Source organism: Neodiprion lecontei, chromosome 4 (genome assembly GCF_021901455.1).
Source record: "Neodiprion lecontei isolate iyNeoLeco1 chromosome 4, iyNeoLeco1.1, whole genome shotgun sequence".
In the NCBI taxonomy this organism is placed as follows: domain Eukaryota; kingdom Metazoa; phylum Arthropoda; class Insecta; order Hymenoptera; family Diprionidae; genus Neodiprion; species Neodiprion lecontei.
The window spans coordinates 24,490,598-24,507,515 of NC_060263.1; the positions used below are offsets into that span (position 1 = coordinate 24,490,598).

At 41.0% G+C, this 16,918-nt stretch overlaps 1 protein-coding gene across 2 annotated transcripts; it reads right to left on the reverse strand.

Annotated features, from left to right (window-relative positions):
- Positions 1 to 2,321: 2,321 nt before the first annotated feature.
- Positions 2,322 to 5,964, reverse strand: LOC124293999 (solute carrier family 12 member 8-like). 2 transcript variants are annotated; one of them, XM_046737296.1, is made up of 8 exons: positions 5,737 to 5,964; positions 4,953 to 5,536; positions 4,174 to 4,354; positions 3,593 to 3,738; positions 3,248 to 3,479; positions 2,760 to 2,961; positions 2,428 to 2,662; positions 2,322 to 2,356 (listed from the first exon to the last, which is right to left on the reverse strand). In XM_046737296.1, the coding sequence occupies exons 2-8, from the start codon at positions 5,136 to 5,138 to the stop codon at positions 2,354 to 2,356; spliced, it is 1,185 nt and encodes a 394-aa protein (XP_046593252.1). In that variant the 5' UTR covers positions 5,139 to 5,536; positions 5,737 to 5,964; the 3' UTR covers positions 2,322 to 2,353. The 2 variants fall into 2 exon arrangements, with proteins under 2 accessions (XP_046593252.1, XP_046593253.1); XM_046737297.1 differs by lacking the exons at positions 2,322 to 2,356; positions 5,737 to 5,964 and having other exon boundaries at positions 2,450 to 2,657; positions 4,953 to 5,663.
- Between the last annotated feature and the right edge of the window lie 10,954 nt (positions 5,965 to 16,918).

The window sequence follows — 16,918 nt, forward strand, 5'->3', positions numbered from 1 at the left end:
AGGGTAGAGTTGAGAACTTATTGCAGAACATCAGAGAGATACCGATTTCGACATGATGCTGGCTACATTCACCTTCCGAGTAACACAGCTTCGCAATGGTAAGCCCAAGCCAGTACTTGGCCGTCTGTACTTATCGACTTGTCGGCGATACAAGAAATTAATAACGAGAATAAATTTTTTCCAAAATTCGGAGCAAAACAGTCATTTAATTAAAGCATAGGTACCCGAGAAAAGAATGTATACATATTTATATCAGATATAATAATGATGCAGAGACCAAACAGTACTATAAATTTTATAATTTTCCAAAAGACAAACTGAATCATCTACAATAATACGTCTATCATATGGAAATAGAAGAATTAGTCATTTCGAAATGAGATTCTGTTCGACATGCGCTCGATGTATTCCATAACATTGATATTCATAATTATTCGAACAAATTTTCATTTGTTCACTCGATCTTGAATTTTCGTAGGCATAGAATCGAAACGCTGTTTTAGCTAGTCGCAAGTGAAGTACCTACTTTGGGTAGAGCAGCAGAATTGTTTTCGAAGAGTGTTCGTATGAAAAAGAATTCAGAGTAACTGTAACACATCACGGATGCGCTAATTTTGATCGAAATGAAACGGATGCTCCGTATGTGAGACAGTATTTAACGCAGTGTCCTGATTTAAAGACCTGAAAACGTGATTGTCGGTATTTTTTATTTTTTTGATAGGGAGTAAAAGAACGAAGCTTCTTAAAACTTCGAGTGTATTTTATCACACATTTGAAAGGTACGAGCAAAAATTTTGACCATCCAAGTGTCGCAGATCGGCAGGGTTATTAACTGACTCGTTAACTGAAGAATATATCTTCAGTCAAAGGTTGACCATCGAAGAGCCTAGCCGCTTCAGTCGGGAATCGGCAGGAAAGATGAAGTGCGTATTTCTTGTCTGAAATGTAGAAACTAAAATCATTATACATCATGTCATATTATACATAGTATTGAAGTTCGAAACTAGAGTTTGGATGTTCGGATGTGCAGAATGTGACGTCGCCGAAAATTTTTTTTCTCTTGACGTCATCGATCTATATAGACGAAAATCAGCTAACCGAATTCCTCAGTCTGGAAACAACCGCGCAGTAGAGAGGACGTATGAAAACCGCGCTCCGCAGATTTCGAGTACCGGGTTCTCTACCTCCTGAATCCTGCGCTCTGAGTCCACTTTCTGGTGTAACTCGAGTTCCAGGACAAGCGCTGGGTGGTTCCTGCACTCCAGGTCCGCTACCTGGTGAAACTCGACTTCAGAACAAGCGCTCCGTAGTTTCTGCGCTCCAGGTCCGCCACCTGGTGAAACTCGACTTCCAGGACAAGCGCACCGTAGTTTCTGCGCTCAAGGTCGACTACCTAGTCAAACTTGACATCCAGGACAAGCGCTGCGTGGTTCCTACGCTCCAGGTCCGCTACCTGGTGAATCTTGACTCTCGGAGGACAAGAAAGACGAGGAGAACAAGGTGGACGAGGAGGACGAAGATTTCTGCACAGTGAGTATAGATAACATTCGTGTAATATTTAATGGAAATTGTAAATATATTTTATCTAAAATTTTTTGAGCTTGTCATGTACACAATAAATTATTTCAATTCATTTTTCGGGCAAGCACAAATTCAGGAGCTACAAATGCGCTAGAAAAATTAATTCTATTATTAATTAATTATAAAAATCCTTACACAATATTTTTGCTGTGTTCTTATACTGAAAATATTTATTGCTATTCCAGGTACAACCCGAGGTGGTTATCGGTGGTTGTTCGAGGTGGTTGGCGATTGTTGGAGGTGGTCGGAGGTGGACGAGGAGGAGGACGAACTGAACTGAGTCTCAAAGCCCTGTTGACATAAAAGCAGCTATTTGACAGAAATTATAGTTTATAGTTTACACAGCCCATTGCATGATATTTCATTACAAATACATATGTTTCAATGTATTTAGGAATAATTTATCAAATATACGATAAAATTGATGCATCGGATCATCGTCGACTTTTACTTTTGAAATGTCCTACCATTTTCGAACACCTCCTACCTCCCCCTGCCACCTCCGACCATCAATGGCCACTTTCGACCACCCCCTATCACCTTCTGCCAGCGCCGACCACCTCCTAACATTTCCGAACACCTCCAACCATCCTATTTAGCTATATTACCAGATTAGCTATGATATGAAAAGAGAAGAATTATTCATTTCGAAATGGGATTCTATTCGACGCGCGCTCGATGTATTCCATAACATTAGTATTCATAATTATTCCAACAACTTTTCATTTCTTTTATTTTCTGTAAAGTAATCCATCAACATTATGGTTTGTCATTACTACTTATTCTTCATCTTTTTGTTCTTTGATCGACTTAATAAGCCGCTAATGAGCAGTACAAAGGACTCACTCCTCTTTGCAAGCAGTTGATTCCTGGTATGACATTCTGACTTGCAATGGATTGTAGAACTCTAGGAGTGCCATACATAGCACCTAAGCAGCTACTAAATGACGAAACGTACAATCCAGCCAATAGTAAAACGGATATTAAAGAAACAGTCGACGCTATCATGAAGTCATTGCGTAAAGTTTCCCTGGTGCAAGTTGCTCCGAGAAATAATGAAAAGCAAAGGTAGAGAACTGTCCTGAAAAATAAAAATACCTTTGGTTTTGCCCGTTGTCTGGTGATGGATCTTTTTCAAAGTAAACCCAATTGCAGTTCATGGAATTAACATTACTCACCCAGTTCCTAGAGCTGATAACGTGCCATTTGGAATATCTGTGGACGGATGTCTCAAATCACCACTCATATTTATTCCTGCAAGTACCCCAGTAACGGTGGGAAAAAAAACACCGAACACTGTGAACCAACTATAGCCGTCTTGGTAATCGGGTAAAGTGTTGTTTCTCAAATTTCCAGATAGCCAACCTTCGAAACCAGCCTCTGCAACAAATAGTTAATATAAAAATGTAACATATTACCACAGCTAAATGTCAGTAGCTCATCAATCGTTCAGTATCAGCAGCAACATATACTGACCCACTTGTAAATATATCGGTTTTATACTGATGATTCTATGAAAGAATAAGCTCAAAACATTTCCATGAGATTCAGCAAGATGCTGATAACTGTGTTTCATTGCCTTGTTTTAATAAACGTTATCACCTTTTGCTACCAACGCTGGTTACTATCTCGAGCTTCATATTCGATTAAGCTTTGTGACACTCACCAATGTTTACATGGACAAAGCTGCCGACCATAAAATCCAACCCTGCCAATAGTAGGATTAACAATAAAATAAACTGTAACTTGATGACCCATTTAACACCGGCTAAGTTAATTACTGACAAGAGTATTACAGCTGCGCTAGCAAAACCTCTTTGGGCCCATGTGGATTCCAACCCCACCAGACCAGCCATGGATTCACCAAAACCCAAAACATTTAGGGCGCAACCAACAGCCTGATCAATAGAAAAGACATTAAAACATTTGTGATTGAGAATTATTTTGGAATCGATTAATTCTCGAAAAAATGCCAATGATAAATTTTCTCCATGAAAAAAATTCCACTTACTTGACCAAAACAGTAAAGTAGTCCTATAGACCCACCAAATCGGGATCCAAGGACATGTGATAATAAGAAATAAACACCTCCGCTTTCTACACGACATCGTTCACAAATCCCAACGGCAGAAAGAACGGATACCAGTGCAACGCAAACTGCGAAGCATAAGATCAAAACCAGTTATTATTTTTAGAGCTCCTTGTTATCAGACGTACGTATAGTTGAATAAAAGTTGAACGATAACAGATTGCTGAGAATATTTTGAAACAATTTATATAGCTGTTAGTCTATTTAAATGCTTCATTTGTTGGTAGTTTGTTTGTTTGTTTGAATGGGTTGAATGAAGAGATTTATTTCTAGCTAATCAACTGGAAAAGAGAAAGGTAAAACTCTTTCCGAAATTACGATCTTATGACCTGTTTGAGACGCAATGATAATACTTGTGAACAACAGAACTGGAAACAATTTGAAAATTGAAGGTAAGAATAAAATGAATCGAATATTTCAGCGATGATAGACCCTCAAAAACAAGGCTAAGTATGATATATATAATGTGATACAATGAATCATTTGATTTGATAAACACTCACCGGTTGACAGAATTATCAGTACAGCATTTAAGACGCCGGCTTGTCCAACAATCCAACCAGACCTCAAAAATACAATGACGCCAAAAATGTTGATTAAACAAGATGTGAAGACCCCGTCCCAAGTTCCAAACAAAACTGGTTGTGATATGAAAAAGTTCGATTTCCACCACGGATCTGAACTCTAATTGAAAAAAAAAAAAAAAACAATCTTAGACCAATGAGAAACAAAAATGCACAAGGTTGTTCAAATGCCTGAATGAGTTAGACTTTTTGAGTAATCTTTAAAATTGTGGCCCAGAAAGATGACCAAACAATTTTGAGAAACAATTAAAATTGCTGTGAAATTTACACAAAAATCAACGATTACTACTGAATTCTTAACATTTGTTGTTCAATAGAGGATAAAAGTTTGGAATGAGTAAAGCACAGTATAGTAGTAAAAGATACTAGTTATCACAAGATTAAATCATTTCATACTATTTCATTCAACCAAAAAGGGAAAATGTTTAAGTTCTTCAGGTCAAGAATTGGAACTTTGAATGAATCTACTGAAAATCTAATACTTTTAAAGAATTGTAATCATTGAACTCTATTGCACTATTCTGTTGAGAAGTAACGTATTAATTAAAAGAAACTCGTCTATTCCTTTAATTCGTTACTTTTTTATTTGTCAACATTTGTAGCAGGGTGATGTGAATATTCTCAGTGAGGAAACTAAAAACATAATATAAATAAAAATCATAGAAATAATGTCCAAACGAGCTTTCTTTATAGCTCACATGTTCTTGGGCAAAGAGCTCGTTTGCTCCTGTCGACTGGTACATCTCAGGACCAAATTCTTCGTAACCACCAGTTTCTCTTCTAACGGTTCTTCGATTTCCTCCACTGCCAAGTCCATACCTTGACCACTCGACATTTTGGTCATGCACTGCAGCAGTGTTTTCATTCCCTCCTCGTGATTCCATATTAACTTTTTAAGTCTAACCAAATTTCATGACTGAACGCCGTGGCAATATATGTTTATGTCAATATTGCTTTCAGGTATTTTGCAGCTTCGCAAAATAATCAATAGCTTTGCACTATATTACAATGAATTTAGAGAGTTATAAGTGTATTTAATTATTTTTCATAGAAATATATTAATAAAAGTTTTAATAGGAAAATATTAAACAATCTGTCGTAAAGTAGCTGTATTTCACAGAATGTAGGTTATGTCCGTAATCCATTCACAGAACATCGGCACTTGCAACTCTTCTGCATGATTATGTGGCAAGAAGTGGAAGATAATAAGTGTTGCGAATGATACAGGTATATCGCAGCAATGAGTCACTTCACAAATACGGATGTGTATACATATGGACACCTAACGCGAAGAAACAGAAAAGATGTCAAAGAAATTACACACACGAAATAAAGTATTGATTACTTGTCAAAGTTGGGCAGTATCACCGATAATGTTTTTTTCAAGCCAGTACATAACCTACTGAGCATTGTAAATAATTTGTCAAAAATATTTCAACATCCATAAACGGTAAATATATCAGCGTGAGTCATAAAACTGACAACTCGAGAGGACAGCCATTTTTGTGACGTAGCAATAGCACTAGATGACATCATAGGCAATGAGCGATTTCAGCTGGTCGTCCGCGAGTTGGTTTAGTAGTGCTGAAAATTAAACAAGATGATTTTTAGACATCAGTGAGGTAAGCATTTAAAGTAATGAGGTAAAGAAAGCCGACAGCATCTCCGATATATATCTGAGGCCCTTTGATTTTTTTTAGGGCCTTTCTAAGGATCTTCCCTAAATTCCCAGTCCTCAATCCACCAGGTAGCGTTCTGCAACTTTTAACCCGCTGCTGACAGTAAAATTCAATTCAGGGTACATCAACAAGATCGCACCGACATTCGTAGCAGCCGAAGTAGTGTCTGCATGGAAGCTTGAGATTGAGTCGGTACAAAGTGAGTACGTAAGATTACTTGTCGACTGCGACATAAAAATGTCGATCGGCTCGATTATCCCCGTGAGAAGAGGCGTAACCGCGTCCACCACCAACCGCCTTCAACGACCACCGCCAACCACCCCCAACTACCTCCGATCACCTCCTAACACCTCCGACCACCTCCTACCACCCCCTACCACCTCCGAACACCTCCTACGACCCCTTCCACCTTCTACCATCCCCTACCACATTCTACAACCCCCTACCACCTCCGACCATCTCCGAATACCTCCTACCAGCCCCTAACACCTCCTACCACCCGCTACCACCTCATACCACCTCCGACTACCTTCAATCACCTCCGATTACCTCCGTCCTCCTAGTCCACCTCGTCCTTCGCCTCCACCTCTTTCGAAGTCGAATTTTACCACGTAGTGGACCAGGAGCGCAGGAACCACGGATCGCTTGTCCCTAAATTCGAGCGTTGACTGAAGAATATAAAGACAGTTGCTCTAATGGCTTTGGTGTGACAACCGAAAATCTTCGTGCGCTTAAGCTCCCTTAGATGTTCCAAGGGTAGAGTTGAGAACTTATTGCAGAACATCAGAGAGATACCGATTTCGACATGATGCTGGCTACATTCACCTTCCGAGTAACACAGCTTCGCAATGGTAAGCCCAAGCCAGTACTTGGCCGTCTGTACTTATCGACTTGTCGGCGATACAAGAAATTAATAACGAGAATAAATTTTTTCCAAAATTCGGAGCAAAACAGTCATTTAATTAAAGCATAGGTACCCGAGAAAAGAATGTATACATATTTATATCAGATATAATAATGATGCAGAGACCAAACAGTACTATAAATTTTATAATTTTCCAAAAGACAAACTGAATCATCTACAATAATACGTCTATCATATGGAAATAGAAGAATTAGTCATTTCGAAATGAGATTCTGTTCGACATGCGCTCGATGTATTCCATAACATTGATATTCATAATTATTCGAACAAATTTTCATTTGTTCACTCGATCTTGAATTTTCGTAGGCATAGAATCGAAACGCTGTTTTAGCTAGTCGCAAGTGAAGTACCTACTTTGGGTAGAGCAGCAGAATTGTTTTCGAAGAGTGTTCGTATGAAAAAGAATTCAGAGTAACTGTAACACATCACGGATGCGCTAATTTTGATCGAAATGAAACGGATGCTCCGTATGTGAGACAGTATTTAACGCAGTGTCCTGATTTAAAGACCTGAAAACGTGATTGTCGGTATTTTTTATTTTTTTGATAGGGAGTAAAAGAACGAAGCTTCTTAAAACTTCGAGTGTATTTTATCACACATTTGAAAGGTACGAGCAAAAATTTTGACCATCCAAGTGTCGCAGATCGGCAGGGTTATTAACTGACTCGTTAACTGAAGAATATATCTTCAGTCAAAGGTTGACCATCGAAGAGCCTAGCCGCTTCAGTCGGGAATCGGCAGGAAAGATGAAGTGCGTATTTCTTGTCTGAAATGTAGAAACTAAAATCATTATACATCATGTCATATTATACATAGTATTGAAGTTCGAAACTAGAGTTTGGATGTTCGGATGTGCAGAATGTGACGTCGCCGAAAATTTTTTTTCTCTTGACGTCATCGATCTATATAGACGAAAATCAGCTAACCGAATTCCTCAGTCTGGAAACAACCGCGCAGTAGAGAGGACGTATGAAAACCGCGCTCCGCAGATTTCGAGTACCGGGTTCTCTACCTCCTGAATCCTGCGCTCTGAGTCCACTTTCTGGTGTAACTCGAGTTCCAGGACAAGCGCTGGGTGGTTCCTGCACTCCAGGTCCGCTACCTGGTGAAACTCGACTTCAGAACAAGCGCTCCGTAGTTTCTGCGCTCCAGGTCCGCCACCTGGTGAAACTCGACTTCCAGGACAAGCGCACCGTAGTTTCTGCGCTCAAGGTCGACTACCTAGTCAAACTTGACATCCAGGACAAGCGCTGCGTGGTTCCTACGCTCCAGGTCCGCTACCTGGTGAATCTTGACTCTCGGAGGACAAGAAAGACGAGGAGAACAAGGTGGACGAGGAGGACGAAGATTTCTGCACAGTGAGTATAGATAACATTCGTGTAATATTTAATGGAAATTGTAAATATATTTTATCTAAAATTTTTTGAGCTTGTCATGTACACAATAAATTATTTCAATTCATTTTTCGGGCAAGCACAAATTCAGGAGCTACAAATGCGCTAGAAAAATTAATTCTATTATTAATTAATTATAAAAATCCTTACACAATATTTTTGCTGTGTTCTTATACTGAAAATATTTATTGCTATTCCAGGTACAACCCGAGGTGGTTATCGGTGGTTGTTCGAGGTGGTTGGCGATTGTTGGAGGTGGTCGGAGGTGGACGAGGAGGAGGACGAACTGAACTGAGTCTCAAAGCCCTGTTGACATAAAAGCAGCTATTTGACAGAAATTATAGTTTATAGTTTACACAGCCCATTGCATGATATTTCATTACAAATACATATGTTTCAATGTATTTAGGAATAATTTATCAAATATACGATAAAATTGATGCATCGGATCATCGTCGACTTTTACTTTTGAAATGTCCTACCATTTTCGAACACCTCCTACCTCCCCCTGCCACCTCCGACCATCAATGGCCACTTTCGACCACCCCCTATCACCTTCTGCCAGCGCCGACCACCTCCTAACATTTCCGAACACCTCCAACCATCCTATTTAGCTATATTACCAGATTAGCTATGATATGAAAAGAGAAGAATTATTCATTTCGAAATGGGATTCTATTCGACGCGCGCTCGATGTATTCCATAACATTAGTATTCATAATTATTCCAACAACTTTTCATTTGCTCTCTCGATCTTGAATTTTCATAGGCATAGAATCGAAACGTTGTTTTAGCTGGTCGCAAGTGAAGTATCTGCGTTGGGTGGAGGAGCAGAATTGTTTTTCGAAAAGTATTCGGATGGAAAAAAATTCAGAGTAACTGTAATACATCACGGATGCGCTAATTTTGAACGAGATGAAATGGATGCTTTGTATATGAGACGGTATTTAACGCTGCGTAGTGGTTTGAAGACCTAGAAAGGTGATAGGGAGAGAAAGAACGACGCTTCTTAACACTTCGAGTGTATTTTAACACACATTCGAAAGATACGAGCGAAATTTTTCATCATCCAACTGTCGCAGAACGGCAGCGTTATTAGCCGACCCGTTCACTGAAGAATATATCTTCAGTCAACGGCTGACCATCGAAGGGCCTGGCCGCTTGAGTCTGGAATCGGCAGGAGAGATAAAGTGCGTATTTCTTGTATGAAATGTGAAAGCTAAAATCATTATACATCATATCATATCATCATACCTCATACATCATACCTCATACATCATACATCATACATCGTACATCATACATCATCATACATAGTATCAAAGTTCGAAACCATAGTTTGGATGTCGGACGTTCAGAAAGTGACGTCACCAATTCAAAATCAGCTAGCCGAATTCCTCAGTCTGGAAACAACCGCGCAGTAGAGCGGACGGATGAGAGGCGCGCTCCGCAAATTTCGAGTACCGGGTTCTCAACCTCCCGGATCCCACGCTACAGGTTCGCTACGTATTTCGAGTCCCGGGTTCTCAACCTCCCGGATCTCGCGCTTCGGGTCCGCTACGCGGTGAAACTCGACTTCCAGGATAAGCGCTCCGTGGTTCCTGGTTCATGTTTACAATAAATTATTTCAATTCGTTTTTCGCGCAACCCCAAATTCGGTGGCTGTCAGTCCGCTAATAAAATTTCTCGACTTCCAGTATAAGCGCTCCGTGGTTCCTGGTTCATGTTTACAATAAATTATTTCAATTCGTTTTTCGCGCAACCCCAAATTCGGTGGCTGTCAGTCCGCTAATAAAATTTCTCGACTTCCAGGATAAGCGCTCCGTGGTTCCTGGTTCATGTTTACAATAAATTATTTCAATTCGTTTTTCGCGCAACCCCAAATTCGGTGGCTGTCAGTCCGCTAATAAAATTTCTCGACTTCCAGTATAAGCGCTCCGTGGTTCCTGGTTCATGTTTACAATAAATTATTTCAATTCGTTTTTCGCGCAACCCCAAATTCGGTGGCTGTCAGTCCGCTAATAAAATTTCTCGACTTCCAGGATAAGCGCTCCGTGGTTCCTGGTTCATGTTTACAATAAATTATTTCAATTCGTTTTTCGCGCAACCCCAAATTCGGTGGCTGTCAGTCCGCTAATAAAATTTCTCGACTTCCAGGATAAGCGCTCCGTGGTTCCTGGTTCATGTTTACAATAAATTATTTCAATTCGTTTTTCGCGCAACCCCAAATTCGGTGGCTGTCAGTCCGCTAATAAAATTTCTCGACTTCCAAGATAAGCGCTCCGTGGTTCCTGGTTCATGTTTACAATAAATTATTTCAATTCGTTTTTCGCGCAACCCCAAATTCGGTGGCTGTCAGTCCGCTAATAAAATTTCTCGACTTCCAGGATAAGCGCTCCGTGGTTCCTGGTTCATGTTTACAATAAATTATTTCAATTCGTTTTTCGCGCAACCCCAAATTCGGTGGCTGTCAGTCCGCTAATAAAATTTCTCGACTTCCAGGATAAGCGCTCCGTGGTTCCTGGTTCATGTTTACAATAAATTATTTCAATTCGTTTTTCGCGCAACCCCAAATTCGGTGACTGTCAGTCCGCTAATAAAATTTCTCGACTTCCAGGATACGCGCTCCGTGGTTCCTGGTTCATGTTTACAATAAATTATTTCAATTCGTTTTTCGCGCAACCCCAAATTCGGTGGCTGTCAGTCCGCTAATAAAATTTCTCGACTTCCAGTATAAGCGCTCCGTGGTTCCTGGTTCATGTTTACAATAAATTATTTCAATTCGTTTTTCGCGCAACCCCAAATTCGGTAGCTGTCAGTACGCTAATAAAATTTCTATAACTTTATAATCTTCTCATAATCTTTCTGGTAGATTATATCGATAAAAAAATTATATCAAACCTCACACATTATTTTTGATTTGTTCTCATGCTGAAAATATTTATTAGTATTCGAGGTATAACTCGAGGTGGTTGGCGGTGGTCGTTGGGGGTGGTTGAAGATGGTCGGCGGTGGACGAGGACGAGGACAAGGAGGACGAGGATTTGTGCTCGGTGAGTAAAACACTTTTATAATATTTCATGGCAATTGTAATTATATTTTATTTGAAATATTTCAAACTAGTCATGTTTACAATAAATTATTTCAATTCATTTCTCGTGCAAGCACATATTCAGTAGCTATGAATAATCTTATACAATTTATTATATTATTAATTAATTAATTAATATTCTTATAATATTTCATGGCAATTGTAATTATATTTCATCTGAAATATTACAAACTTGTCACGTTTACAATAAATTATTTCAATTTATTTTTCGTACAAGCACATATTCAGTAGCTATGAATAATCTTGTACAATTTATTATATTATTAATCAATTGATTAATTACATTAATCCTTACACAATATTTTTGATGTGTTCCTATATACTAAAAATATTCATTACTATTCCAGGTATTACCCGAGGTGGTCGGAGGTGGACGAGGAGGAGGACGAGCTGGACGAGGAGGAGGACCAGGTGGACGAGGAGGACGACGAGGTGGACGAGGAGGAGGCGGGGTGGGTCGTGGGAGAGGACCTCTCCTCTCGTCAGAGGAGGGGAGGGGGAGGGGGAGGGGCAGGGAAGGGGGAGAGGTGGGAGGGGAGGGGGAAGGGAAGGGGAGGGGAGGGGAGGGGAGGGGCGGAGAGGGGAGGGGAGGGCGGCGGGGCGGGGAGGAAGGGGGAGGGGGAGGGAGGGAGGGAAGGAGGGAGGGAGGGCGGGGGAAGGGTGGGAGGGAGGGAGGGTGGGAGGGAGAGGGAAGGGGCGGGCGGGCGGGCGGGCGGGCGTGTTCTGCTCTATTGACTCTAACGGGCTTGCACTGACATCCGTCCTCCACTCCCTCCCTCCCTCCCTCCCGCCCTCCCTCCCACCCGCCCTCCCACCCTCCCTCCCACCCGCCCTCCCACCCGACCTCCCTCCCCCTCCCCCTGCCCCGCCGCCCTTCCCTCCCCCCCCCTCCCCTTCCCTTCCCTTCCCTTCCCTTCCCCCTCCCCACCCACCTCTCCCCCTTCCCTGCCCCTCCCCCTCCCCCTCCCCGTCCCCTCCTCTGAGGAGAGGAGAGGTCCTCTCCCACGACCCACCCCACCTCCTCCTCGGCCACCTCGTCCTCCTCCTCGTCCACCTGGTCCTCCTCCTCGTCCACCGCCGACCACCTCGGGTAATACCTGGAATAGTAATGAATATTTTTAGTATAGGAACACATCAAAAATATTGTGTAAGGATTGATGTAAACAATCAAATTATTAATAATATAATAAATTGTACAAGATTATTCATAGCTACTGAATATGTGCTTGCACGAAAAATGAATTGAAATAATTTATTGTAAACGTGACAAGTTTGTAATATTTCAGATGAAATATAATTACAATTGCCATTAAATATTGTAAGAATATTAATTAATTAATTAATAATATAATAAATTGTATAAGATTATTCATAGCTACTGAATATGTGCTTGCACGAAAAATGAATTCAAATGATTTATTGTAAACATGACTAGTTTGAAATATTTCAAATAAAATATAATTACAATTGCCATGAAATATTATAAAAGTGTTTTACTCACCGAGCACAAATCCTCGTCCTCCTTGTCCTCGTCCTCGTCCACCGCCGACCATCTTCAACCACCCCCAACGACCACCGCCAACCACCTCGAGTTATACCTCGAATACTAATAAATATTTTCAGCATGAGAACAAATCAAAAATAATGTGTGAGGTTTGATATGATTTTTTTATCGATATAATCTACCAGAAAGATTATGAGAAGATTATAAAGTTATAGAAATTTTATTAGCGTACTGACAGCTACCGAATTTGGGGTTGCGCGAAAAACGAATTGAAATAATTTATTGTAAACATGAACCAGGAACCACGGAGCGCTTATACTGGAAGTCGAGAAATTTTATTAGCGGACTGACAGCCACCGAATTTGGGGTTGCGCGAAAAACGAATTGAAATAATTTATTGTAAACATGAACCAGGAACCACGGAGCGCTTATCCTGGAAGTCGAGAAATTTTATTAGCGGACTGACAGCCACCGAATTTGGGGTTGCGCGAAAAACGAATTGGAATAATTTATTGTAAACATGAACCAGGAACCACGGAGCGCTTATCCTGGAAGTCGAGAAATTTTATTAGCGGACTGACAGCCACCGAATTTGGGGTTGCGCGAAAAACGAATTGAAATAATTTATTGTAAACATGAACCAGGAACCACGGAGCGCTTATACTGGAAGTCGAGAAATTTTATTAGCGGACTGACAGCCACCGAATTTGGGGTTGCGCGAAAAACGAATTGAAATAATTTATTGTAAACATGAACCAGGAACCACGGAGCGCGTATCCTGGAAGTCGAGAAATTTTATTAGCGGACTGACAGTCACCGAATTTGGGGTTGCGCGAAAAACGAATTGAAATAATTTATTGTAAACATGAACCAGGAACCACGGAGCGCTTATCCTGGAAGTCGAGAAATTTTATTAGCGGACTGACAGCCACCGAATTTGGGGTTGCGCGAAAAACGAATTGAAATAATTTATTGTAAACATGAACCAGGAACCACGGAGCGCTTATCCTGGAAGTCGAGAAATTTTATTAGCGGACTGACAGCCACCGAATTTGGGGTTGCGCGAAAAACGAATTGAAATAATTTATTGTAAACATGAACCAGGAACCACGGAGCGCTTATCTTGGAAGTCGAGAAATTTTATTAGCGGACTGACAGCCACCGAATTTGGGGTTGCGCGAAAAACGAATTGAAATAATTTATTGTAAACATGAACCAGGAACCACGGAGCGCTTATCCTGGAAGTCGAGAAATTTTATTAGCGGACTGACAGCCACCGAATTTGGGGTTGCGCGAAAAACGAATTGAAATAATTTATTGTAAACATGAACCAGGAACCACGGAGCGCTTATCCTGGAAGTCGAGAAATTTTATTAGCGGACTGACAGCCACCGAATTTGGGGTTGCGCGAAAAACGAATTGAAATAATTTATTGTAAACATGAACCAGGAACCACGGAGCGCTTATCTTGGAAGTCGAGAAATTTTATTAGCGGACTGACAGCCACCGAATTTGGGGTTGCGCGAAAAACGAATTGAAATAATTTATTGTAAACATGAACCAGGAACCACGGAGCGCTTATCCTGGAAGTCGAGAAATTTTATTAGCGGACTGACAGCCACCGAATTTGGGGTTGCGCGAAAAACGAATTGAAATAATTTATTGTAAACATGAACCAGGAACCACGGAGCGCTTATCCTGGAAGTCGAGAAATTTTATTAGCGGACTGACAGCCACCGAATTTGGGGTTGCGCGAAAAACGAATTGAAATAATTTATTGTAAACATGAACCAGGAACCACGGAGCGCTTATACTGGAAGTCGAGAAATTTTATTAGCGGACTGACAGCCACCGAATTTGGGGTTGCGCGAAAAACGAATTGAAATAATTTATTGTAAACATGAACCAGGAACCACGGAGCGCTTATCCTGGAAGTCGAGAAATTTTATTAGCGGACTGACAGCCACCGAATTTGGGGTTGCGCGAAAAACGAATTGAAATAATTTATTGTAAACATGAACCAGGAACCACGGAGCGCTTATACTGGAAGTCGAGAAATTTTATTAGCGGACTGACAGCCACCGAATTTGGGGTTGCGCGAAAAACGAATTGAAATAATTTATTGTAAACATGAACCAGGAACCACGGAGCGCTTATCCTGGAAGTCGAGTTTCACCGCGTAGCGGACCCGAAGCGCGAGATCCGGGAGGTTGAGAACCCGGGACTCGAAATACGTAGCGAACCTGTAGCGTGGGATCCGGGAGGTTGAGAACCCGGTACTCGAAATTTGCGGAGCGCGCCTCTCATCCGTCCGCTCTACTGCGCGGTTGTTTCCAGACTGAGGAATTCGGCTAGCTGATTTTGAATTGGTGACGTCACTTTCTGAACGTCCGACATCCAAACTATGGTTTCGAACTTTGATACTATGTATGATGATGTATGATGTACGATGTATGATGTATGATGTATGAGGTATGATGTATGAGGTATGATGATATGATATGATGTATAATGATTTTAGCTTTCACATTTCATACAAGAAATACGCACTTTATCTCTCCTGCCGATTCCAGACTCAAGCGGCCAGGCCCTTCGATGGTCAGCCGTTGACTGAAGATATATTCTTCAGTGAACGGGTCGGCTAATAACGCTGCCGTTCTGCGACAGTTGGATGATGAAAAATTTCGCTCGTATCTTTCGAATGTGTGTTAAAATACACTCGAAGTGTTAAGAAGCGTCGTTCTTTCTCTCCCTATCACCTTTCTAGGTCTTCAAACCACTACGCAGCGTTAAATACCGTCTCATATACAAAGCATCCATTTCATCTCGTTCAAAATTAGCGCATCCGTGATGTATTACAGTTACTCTGAATTTTTTTCCATCCGAATACTTTTCGAAAAACAATTCTGCTCCTCCACCCAACGCAGATACTTCACTTGCGACCAGCTAAAACAACGTTTCGATTCTATGCCTATGAAAATTCAAGATCGAGAGAGCAAATGAAAAGTTGTTGGAATAATTATGAATACTAATGTTATGGAATACATCGAGCGCGCGTCGAATAGAATCCCATTTCGAAATGAATAATTCTTCTCTTTTCATATCATAGCTAATCTGGTAATATAGCTAAATAGGATGGTTGGAGGTGTTCGGAAATGTTAGGAGGTGGTCGGCGCTGGCAGAAGGTGATAGGGGGTGGTCGAAAGTGGCCATTGATGGTCGGAGGTGGCAGGGGGAGGTAGGAGGTGTTCGAAAATGGTAGGACATTTCAAAAGTAAAAGTCGACGATGATCCGATGCATCAATTTTATCGTATATTTGATAAATTATTCCTAAATACATTGAAACATATGTATTTGTAATGAAATATCATGCAATGGGCTGTGTAAACTATAAACTATAATTTCTGTCAAATAGCTGCTTTTATGTCAACAGGGCTTTGAGACTCAGTTCAGTTCGTCCTCCTCCTCGTCCACCTCCGACCACCTCCAACAATCGCCAACCACCTCGAACAACCACCGATAACCACCTCGGGTTGTACCTGGAATAGCAATAAATATTTTCAGTATAAGAACACAGCAAAAATATTGTGTAAGGATTTTTATAATTAATTAATAATAGAATTAATTTTTCTAGCGCATTTGTAGCTCCTGAATTTGTGCTTGCCCGAAAAATGAATTGAAATAATTTATTGTGTACATGACAAGCTCAAAAAATTTTAGATAAAATATATTTACAATTTCCATTAAATATTACACGAATGTTATCTATACTCACTGTGCAGAAATCTTCGTCCTCCTCGTCCACCTTGTTCTCCTCGTCTTTCTTGTCCTCCGAGAGTCAAGATTCACCAGGTAGCGGACCTGGAGCGTAGGAACCACGCAGCGCTTGTCCTGGATGTCAAGTTTGACTAGGTAGTCGACCTTGAGCGCAGAAACTACGGTGCGCTTGTCCTGGAAGTCGAGTTTCACCAGGTGGCGGACCTGGAGCGCAGAAACTACGGAGCGCTTGTTCTGAAGTCGAGTTTCACCAGGTAGCGGACCTGGAGTGC

Excerpts from the sequence above, each read along its gene's own strand:
- LOC124293999 (XM_046737296.1), bottom strand. The coding sequence starts at position 5,138 with ATGGAATCACGAGGAGGGAATGAAAACACTGCTGCAGTGCATGACCAA. Across the intron at positions 2,962-3,247 it reads CTTTGTCCATGTAAACATTG|AGGCTGGTTTCGAAGGTTGG; the intron begins GTGAGTGTCACA and ends TATTTGTTGCAG. Across the intron at positions 2,663-2,759 it reads TTATCAGCTCTAGGAACTGG|GACAGTTCTCTACCTTTGCT; the intron begins GTGAGTAATGTT and ends TTTATTTTTCAG.